This window comes from Musca vetustissima, unplaced genomic scaffold (genome assembly GCF_032173495.1).
Source record: "Musca vetustissima isolate MV318-11 ecotype Yass unplaced genomic scaffold, APGP_CSIRO_Mvet_v1 utg23195, whole genome shotgun sequence".
NCBI classification, from domain to species: domain Eukaryota; kingdom Metazoa; phylum Arthropoda; class Insecta; order Diptera; family Muscidae; genus Musca; species Musca vetustissima.
Genome location: NW_026889733.1, coordinates 2,201 through 12,878, shown reverse-complemented (window position 1 = coordinate 12,878; position 10,678 = coordinate 2,201). Strand labels below are relative to the sequence as shown.

The window sequence follows — 10,678 nt, the reverse complement described above, 5'->3', positions numbered from 1 at the left end:
GTATAGGTTAAGAGGGGATCTATAAATATCTGTAGGACAGGAGAAGGATCTCTATGGAGCTCCTCTTCACCTATACGGACCTCTATAGAGCTCCTCTTCACCTATACGGACCTCTATAGAGCTCCTCTTCACCTATACGGACCTCTATAGAGCTCCTCTTCACCTATACCGACCTCTATAGAGCTCCTCTTCCCCTATACGGACCTCTATAGAGCTCCTCCTCACCTATACGGACCTCTATAGAGCTCCTCTTCACCTATACGGACCTCTGTAGAGCTCCTCTTCACCTATATATACCTCTATAAAGCTCCTCGTCACCTATACTGACCTCTATAGAGCTCTTCTTCACCTATACTGACCTCTATAGAGCTCTTCTTCACCTATACGGACCTCTATAGAGCTCTTCTTCACCTATATATACCTTTATAAAGCTCCCGTTTTAAGCTTTATCGTTATTTAAGGTTAGAAGGCGTAGAATTTTAACGTATAATTTTTCAAGGAGCTTCAGATTATCACATCTATCTCCCTTATTTTTCTGTCACTTCTATTAATTCACACACTTAAAAATAATGGGGGTGGATATAGAGATGAATGTGTTCGTTTGTCTAAAATAATGCAATGACTAACTACCGGTGAAAAATTCGACACCGAAAAGTTTTTGCGTATAATTTTCAAAACTTCACATAAATCTTTAAAAGAGGAAGGGGCATGTGGAATCTCTGAGCGGAAGCGTTAAACAACGAACGACCAACACAGACTGTATGAATGAATGGACAAAACGTGTAATGTTTCCAAATAAAATTTATGGGTGTGGTGTGGACTACTCCTGCATCCATTCTAAACCATTCGGTTGATTCGGTGATGCAGTATAAATGTGAAAATGAATTAAGTCCAAACACACAAAATTTACACAGTAGACTGGACTGGCCCAGTCATTGTGGTGCAATTATTTTTTGTTTTATTTGCTTTAAGGAATTTTTATGTGCTGTTTTCCTTTAACGTAACAAATTCTAATTGTTTTCTCCCTTCTCTTTTGCAATGAAATGAAATTATCTAGGTCCACGAGTGCGAAAACCTAAGAAAACCACTGGACCAAATGAAAAAGCCAACTCACCATCCGGCACAGCTAGCGCAGGCAGCACAGGCTCAACAACGGGTGCGGCAGCGGGAGCTACATCGACGACATCATCCTCATCATCATCAGAAGATAAACGACCGCGTACAGCATTTAGTGGTTCGCAATTAGCAAGACTGAAGGTAGGCATTGCGAAGCTAATAAAAACATTAATAAGACATAATTAAATATTTGTCTATATTTTAAAATTCAACACAATAAAGAATTGTTTTTCTTCCCCTTGTGTTTTCATTACAGCACGAATTCAATGAAAATCGCTATCTGACCGAAAAACGCCGACAACAGCTAAGTTCTGAGCTGGGTCTCAATGAGGCTCAAATAAAAATTTGGTTTCAAAATAAACGTGCCAAATTGAAAAAATCCAGCGGTGTCAAAAATCCCCTTGCTCTGCAACTTATGGCCCAGGGCCTGTACAATCATTCGACAATACCATTGACCCGCGAAGAAGAAGAATTACAAGAGCTGCAGGAACGAGAGAAGGCGGCCAATAACAATAATCTGACACAACCAGCCGCCAGTGCGGTATCATCTTAAAAGTTCGTTATTTTGTACAAAATCATATAAACTGGTGTAAATAATTTATTGATAGGGATTAGTTATAGATTTAAATTTGTTAGTTGAATTTCTGTAAAAAAAAAACAATAACAAAATAAAAATGCTCCCTTGCCCAAAAGCCGTTGTATGGTATACAACTGCTGATGTTTCTCTCTATTTAAATGCGAACAAGCAATATTAGATATAATGTTTAAGGAAGTTATTTGAACATTTTATTGAGACTTCCATTTATTTGATGTTTTTTTTTTTTTTTTTTTTTTTGAAAATAAAATTAAAAATTTGTAGATTTTTGTTGGGAAATATTAACAGTGATATTTTTTAAAATGGTAAACGTTTTAAAATGGTAAAAAATACCTGCAATTTCCTACACTTCTTATACCCTACACAACTATGTTGTCAGGGTAATATATATATATATATATATATATATGGACCAATTTTCACGAAATTTTGCATGTAGGATGGATTCTAGCCATTGAAGACCCCTATTGTTTTTGGTAAAGATCGGTTAATATTTAGGTGATGAAATGGGCCAAAAACTTTATTTTTGTCGGATTTTCTGGTCGCTCCAGAGGCCGCAATTATGGCCCAAACAACGCGAATTGTTACATGGAGAAGGGCATCGGGACAAAGAATAAGCATGCCTGTTTTGATAAAAATCGGTCAATATTTAGCAGGTGAACTGACTTTTGTGTGAAAAATTACAAAATTTATATTCTATAGCGTATAGATTTACCCCTGAAGGACCTAGACCCCAAAAGTTGATAGTATATCAAAGAGAAGTGGTTGACCTTTAAGTTGATGCCAATTAAATTGTCGTATGTACTCGGATGTGGGAGTTACATGTAAATATTTACAGGTGCTTACGTATTCATATATTATTTAGCAACCCATTACTACACTAGAGGGCGGAAATATAGCGCTGATCACTTTGAAATTTTTCATGAGGATCCAGGTATGGTCAAGGACAACGCCTATAATTTTTGGTGATAATCAGATAATAATATTGGGATGAAGTGGACCGAAAACTTAATTTTTTGTGTTTTTTTTTTCGAATCGAGCTATAGGTCACAATTGAAAGCCGAACATTACAACACAGACCACGGTGAAGGGAATCTGGACAAGTAATTATAAGGGATGCTCTGAATATTAGTAATATTTGTTGACCTCTAATCGGTCAATAGGGTGCAAATATCGCGAAATATTGCCCATGCTCAGAATATAGAACCACAGAAAGTTAGATTTTCGTGGCAGTTGTGTAGCGTTTCATATGGTCGGTCGGGCCCGTCCGACTTTACTGCTCCGCTCACGGGTTCTAAATTAAAAGGATACGTCTTGAATTATCGCAGACATTGGTGTATAAGTTTAAACCCAATATTTTATTTGCGGATATAATATGAATCCATTTTTGGTCGAATTAAGCGATTGCATCCACCAGCCCATGTATTTTGCACACAAAGTACTTATATAGCTGGCTTGTGACAGAACGGTTGTTTCATAAGCCGAGCTTAAAAAAGATTTCCAAGCGCGTCAGTCTTGTGCACATTCCATCCAATTGGAAAAACCATGTTCGGAGATGTAGTCTTATACTTGATCTTTCCATCGGATTCGTGGTATTCCCCTTCTGCATGAACAAGCACTTGGAATTGCTCTCACAACACGACCTAGCCAAAGTAGTTGCTGCAGCTCGATCCGTGTGACTATGTCCGAGAATAGATGGTATAGCTCATGGTTCATTCGACGGCGATGTTCACCTTCGACGCAGTTCGGCCCATAGATCTTTCGGAATTTTTTCCCTCAAACACCCCAAAAGCTGCCTCATCTGCTTGCGCAAGTACCCATGCTTAAGATCCATACAAAAGTGTATCAGATCCATGTAGAGTGTGCGTTTGGTCTGGCGAAATGTGGCCTTGCTTTTGAGTCGCTTACACAGACCATAGTAGCATATGTTGACCAACACAATTCTCCTCTGGATTTCTGTACACATTTGTTAAACAGGTCACACGGCAAACTGTAACCTTTCATGAATCCTCGTTCGGTATTGAAGGGCTGCGAGAGGTCCTTTCCGACTTTAACTGCTGACCTTGTGTCACTTAAAGTTATAATGCATAGCCTATTTTGCAGAAATGCCGAACGCAGACATGGCTCTAAGCACCTCTGAACGGATTGGGCTGTCGACGAAAAGTAAATTTTTTAGCTCCGATATAACGGTTTTAGGCACATTTTCTAACCGAAAAACATGAATTCCTGCTGCCTAGTTTTTGGAAAGCAACATACATATATGGGGGAAATGATAATTATAGGGGGAAATGATAATTGGGGGAAATGATAATTATAAATTCGCATGAAATTTGGCACAGCGTTCTGAATTGAGTGTAGAATGTTGTGTTTTAAGTTTCGGTTCAAATCGGTTCAGATTTAGATATAGCTTCCATATATAGTTTCGCCCGATTTTATGTAAAAGGGGATCCAAAGTCCCCATATATCCTAGAAAGACGTGTGTTGAATTTCATGAGAATCGGTTCAGATTTAGATATAGCTCCCATATATATTTTCGTCCGATTTAAGGTATACGGTGCACCAAAGTAACTATATATCTTTAGATTTGCATGGAATTTGGCACAGCGCACAGAATTGAGTAGAATGATGGGTGTTAAGTTTCGTGAAAATCGGTTCAGATTTAGATATAGCTCCCATATATATTTTCGTCCGATTTAATGAAAATGGTGTACCAAAGTCCCCATATATATTTCGATTTGCACGAAATTTGGCATAGAATAATGAATAGGGTCTAGAATGATAAGTGCTAAATTTCTGGAAAATCGGTACAAATTTAGATATAGCTCCCATATATATTTTCGTCCGATTTTACATAAATGGTGCACTAAACTCCTAATGTTTGCCCGATTAACACGAAATTTTGCACAACGTATCAAATTGGGACTTGAATGACGTTATTGCTTTTCGTTGAAATTGGTGCAGACGCAGCCATAGCTTCCAAATGTATTTCGAACGGGTGTCTGATTGAAATTACATTGTTCCTTCGAGGGAACATTGACACACAATTGTAAGGATACATATCGACGCCTCCGAACCATAGTATGCTAAGTCGACTTAGCACGTTTTAAAGTTCTTCACGTTTTTAGATACTACGGTCCTTAATTTATATTCACTGAAATTTTGGTAATCATCGGCCAATCCAAACCATAGTTATAAGCAAAAATGTACTTACCATTGCACATACGAGTAAAGAAACTTCCATACTTTGAAAGCTTCTACTGAAAAACTCACTTTTCAGACTTAGCATAAGTGGTGAAGGGTATCATACAGTCCGCCAGTCCGACTTTACTACTTTCCTTACGTTTTTTTTTTTATATTTGGAAATTTGGTCATAGAATTAATTCTCGAAGCCACTTTTAAAATTTTATATCTTGGTTTAATTAATATCACTGTAAATCTCTTCAAATTTCTATTCAATTATAAATTAATTGTGTAATTATTTTAGATTTCTTTTTGTCTAGTCTTAGGATATAAGTAATTTTATATGTTTGTATATATTTAATATTTATATTGTACTTTAAAATTTGTATTATAAAATAGTTTGTGTATAGATATTATAAAAAACTAATTTTTAAAATAAAATTGAATTATTGAAACAACTATGCGACAATTCATTTACAGGCAAATACATTTTGGTAAAGTATTAAATAATATTAACAACAATGACAATACCAACCTTTTTATATTATAGAACGTAGTTAACAAGACAACAAACAAAAACTTCATTAATTTCAAACAATCATATTTATTCTTTGGCCACGTCCTCTTCCTCATAAACAATTTCGTGAGGTTCCTGCCATAAAAGCGACCAGACAAAATAAAGTTTTTGTTCCATTTGACGGATCATTACGAAAAAATAGGGGTCTTCTTTATCCAGAAGCGATCATATATACATACTCGACGGTTGATCCATAACTGTGACATATTTCTTCACATTTCACGATCTTTTTATGCCAATTATTTGGATGAATCCGGCGAAATCCTAATACAATCGGCGAAGATCTTCCCTATTTTAGAAAATGTTGTCGAAAATAATTATTTTCTTTGGACCGTCATTTTCCCAATTTTAGTTCATACCAGAGCCAGATATGTACTGTTTCTAATTGCATTGGAATTTTTAAATTCGGAAGTTACAGTGATAGGCAATCATCGTAGATCGGCGTAGATTTTTCAAATAATACTTTTTCGGGTGGTCTTCATAGGCGTAGATTTTTCAAATAATGTTTTTCGGGGTGTCTCCATATGCGTATACTTCGATATTTAGAGGTTCTTGAGCGCGCTTTTCAACCGAATTCTCTGAAATTTAATACATTGGGTTCTTATTGGGTACCAAATTTTCCCACTAAAAATTATAAAGATAGGTCGAATTTTTCTGGTAGCCCCCATATAACGTTACCCCCTAAGTTACAATATGTTTGGCGAATTTGCTGAAATTTGGTACAATGGGTTCTTATTGGGTACCAAATGTCTCCACTGAAAACTATAAATATCGGTCCACTTTTTCTGGTAGCCCCCCTATAACGGTACCCCCCAATTTACGGTATTTTGTGGGTTTTAAGCGTGTTTTTCAACCGAATTTGCTACAACTTGGTACAATGGGTTCCACTAATTTTTATTAAAATAGGTCAATTTTTTCGGGTAGCCCCCATATAAGGGAACCCCCAACTTTCGGAATTTTGGGGATCTTGTGCGAGTTTCTCAACCGAATATGCCGTATTGGAATTTTGTTGTCGCATATGTTAACAAATCTCCATACCAAACATTATTAATATTCGGCCCCCTTTAGGGATAGTTCCCTGATTAATTCCGTTTGTCGGGGTTGTCCCCAAATAGCCGTTACTCGAAATAGTCAGTTTTTAATCATTCCACTTTCTATGGATATCGTGATAAAAAAACGAACCTGATGATAGGCACGCCTAAATGACTTATTATTATACCTCCTGATGGAAAGAATTGAGATACAAAAGTAAAATATTGGGTTCGAAATTGACACTAAGCAGTCATAGCCCTCATATAAACATAACCCCAAATATTCGCTATTTCCTAAATTACAGTAGTTTCAGGATTTTATACTCTACCATGCGTTATCAGTAACAGTCCACATTTTGGGGTTTTAAGATTTTAGGAAATATGACTATTAAAAATAGATGAAATTTGTATTTGGTGTACATAATGCCCACTTTTTGATATGTTCCCTATATTTAAAACCAGTGAGCGGAGCAGTATAGTCGGACGGGGCCGACCATATGATACCCTACACAACTACCACGAAAATCAAACTTTCTGCGGTTCTATATTCTGAGCCTGGACAATATTTCGAGATATTTGCACCGTTTTTACCGATTATAGATCAACAACTTCACTTTCTAACCCTGGCATATTTTCAGGTTTGGTTTTATTTGACCCTTGGAATATTGACCGATCATCATCTAAACAGCTGCTCTAAGTATTTGGTCAGATCCCCTTCACCTTGTAAAATATGTTATGTTCTGCATATAATAATTGCCTCTAGAGCGACTAAAAAATCTGACAAAATTAAAGTTTTTCGTTCATTGCACCCCCTGCATGAAATCTCAACTTCACCGAAAACTATAGGTGTCGTCCTTGACCATAATCTGAAGTTCATGTACAATTTCAAAGCTATCAACGCGAAATTTCGGTCCTCTAATGAAGTAATTGTAATACTATGCATATAGTCACCTTTACCTAATTACGTATCACTCCCACATCAGAGTACATGCAGCCATATTATTGGTATCATTTGACCCGTTAAATATTGACCGATCTTTATCAAAACAGGAGTGCTTATTCTTTGGCACGATCCTCTTTTCCATGTAAAATTTCACGATGTTCGGACCATAACTGCGGCCTCTGTAACGACCAGAAAAACCGACAAAAAATAAGTATTTGGTCCATTTTATCCTCTAAATCTTAACCGATCATTACCAAAAACAATAGGGGTCTTCATTGGGCCGAACCTATCCTCCATGCAAAATTTGGTGAAGATTGGCCCATAACTGTGGCCTGTATCGTGTTTACAAATTATAATGGACAGACGGATAGACGAACAGACGGACGGACGGACACACATGTCTAGATCGACTCAGCTAGTCGAGATATGACGATCGGTATACTTATAGTTGGGTGTAGGACCAATATTTCGCGGCGTTACAAACTCTTGTTGCTACACAAAGCTATAATACCTTGACAACATAGTTGTGTAGGGTATAAAAATCTACGCCTATATCACTTATATAAAATGTTATATTTATATTTTGGATTTTCATTGGTAAAAAATCTCACCTATCTTATGTGCTATATCCCATATTTTAAACAATTTGGCCCTAGTATAATGGTTGCCAAATGTCGTACAAAAAATATCATAATATGGTACTCAATTTTCGCAAGCCTGTGTGTTTGTAGTGTGGTATTTTGTTTCCTTCATCTTATGGTGGAGGTCATGGAAAGTTCGTCCGGGCTGAATTCAACCATAATTTTAACTTAATTATAACTATTCCGAAAAAAACTTGTAAAAACTTGTCATCTGGAGGCAACTTATCAGACTGCATATTATTACTGCAGTTATACAAAAACCAAAGCTAAGCTAACATCATGATACAACGTCTTAATCCAGATGTGACAAATAAAAAAGGAATTGATATTTGGGATTGAAATAAAGTCACTAAACCACCTCCGGTGTTAGCAACACCAACAAACCTGGTAAGAAAAAACACTTTATAGTCATTCTATATGTAAGTTACTTACTTGAGTCACATTGATTTACAACAACGTCTCAAATTCCAGGCTTAGCTTTCAGTTCGACTTAAAAAAACGACATTTTTGGTCAAGTCATTCAAATGCGCTTTTTCCTCTCTGTAACTTACTTAGGTGTCAATATTGTAGCAAAAACGTGTGTGTGTTTATTTAACATTTTTGCAATATACCCCGCAAAGCAAAACAAAAACTTGACTCTTATTAAATTTAGACGAGTTTTAGTTTTTTTCGTTCATTCATACTTTGGCCATTTGTTGGCTGAGGTTCTGTAGCCTCCTGCCTGAATCGATTTTGTTTTAGCATGAAAATAAAAACCATATGCGTGAGTGTTGTGACAACTTCATTATAAAATCAAAAACTTAATGGGTAATTTTAAGTAAAAAATTTACGATTTGTTTTGGCAGAATATTGTGGATAGCGTCATTGAGAGATCATGACGGCGGGATTATTATCGGACAAACTGTCACAAACAACAAATAAAAATCGTAAGCCATTATTTATAATTTTAAATAGCTCTAGTAGGCCGAGGTAAGTATTGTCATTGAAAACTACACAATTAAGGCATGTGTGAGGAAAAGTGGAGGTATGAGAACGGTATATTTGGGATTGGTGATTGATTTGTAACAATTGTGTCGAAGAAACCTAAAAATATTTTATAAAAAATCTACGCCTATAAAGTCTATTGAAAAATATTATTTCAAAATCCATGCCTATGAAGAACCTTAGAAAAATATTATTTAAAAATCCACGGCTATGAACCAAGGTGAAAAGTATTATTTAACCAGTAAGGCAAGTAGTAAAGTCGGACTGGGCCAACTATATGATATCCTTCACCAGTTTGGGTATATTCTATCCGAACAGACGTGTGATCTTAATCTATATGTAAACCCACTAACATAAATGCCTACGCTATACCAAATTTCGTGCAAATCGAAAGATATATAAGGACTTTGGTGCATTATTTACCTAAAATTGGGAGGATCTATATATAGGAGATATATCTATATCTTAACCGATTTTCATGAAATTTAACATATATCTTTCTAGACTTGATTCAGTACGATATGGCAAAATTCGTGCAAATCGAAAGATATGTACTTAAAATCGGGAGGATCTATATATGCGAGCTATATCTTAATATATATCTTTCACCTTAAAAAAATAATTTATAAATATACGCCTGTGAAGATACATGCATTTTTTTTTTAATTTCCTGAATACAAACAAAAAATATTAAACGATCTTTATCAAAACAGGCATGCTTATTCTCTGGCCCGATCCGCTTCTCCATGCAAAAATTCGCGGTGTTTGGGCCATAATTGCGGCCTCTGGAGCGACCAGAAAATCCGACAAAAATAAAGTTTTTGGTCCATTTCATCCCCTAAATATTAACCGATCTTTTCAAAATAGGGGTCTTCATTGGCCAGAACCCATCCTACATGCAAAATTTCGTGAAGATTGGTCCATAACTGCGGCCTGTATCGTATTCACAAATTATAATGGACAGACGGACGGACGGACGGACACACATGTCTAGATCGACTCAGCTAGTCGAGATATGATGATCGGTATACTTAAAGGTGGATCTAGGTCCAATATTTCGCGGCGTTACAAACTCTTGGGGCTGCACAAAGCTATAATACCCTGACAACATAGTTGTGTAGGGTATAATTATTTATAAAATCTACGGTAATGTATACACTTGAAATTAATTTAAATGTTTATTCCTATTAAGACCCTTGAAAAATATTTTTTTATAAAGTCAACAGCTGAGTCCCATGAAAAACATATTATTAAAATCTGAAGTCCATGAAAATCCATGAACATTTTTATATATTTATACCCTTCACCACACTGTGGTACAGGGTATTATGTCTTTGTGTATATGTTTGTAACAGGCAAAAGGAAACGAGATAGATACATGGTTCCTTTTGAGAATATGCATAGAATCACTTTCTAAGTCGATTTATGCATGTCCGTTCATCTGTCTGTCTGGTTGTACATGTTAAATTGTAAACAAAGGACAGGTCGTATTTATGATCCGAATTGGATGAAATTTGGCACAGCTCATTTGTTTGGCCCAAGGATGAACCCTATTGAAATTGGGAAAAATCGGTTAAGAGCTCCCATATATATTTTCGTCCGATTTAATGT

At 36.1% G+C, this 10,678-nt stretch overlaps 1 protein-coding gene across 1 annotated transcript; it reads left to right on the top strand.

The window, feature by feature from the left end:
* Positions 1–1,057: 1,057 nt before the first annotated feature.
* On the top strand, positions 1,058–1,675 carry LOC133337357 (homeobox protein E60-like; the record flags this gene model as incomplete). Its single annotated transcript, XM_061545587.1, has 2 exons — positions 1,058–1,257; positions 1,373–1,675. Coding segments are annotated over 2 exons (497 nt in total), but the record flags the coding sequence as incomplete, so codon positions are not given.
* Positions 1,676–10,678: the final 9,003 nt, after the last annotated feature.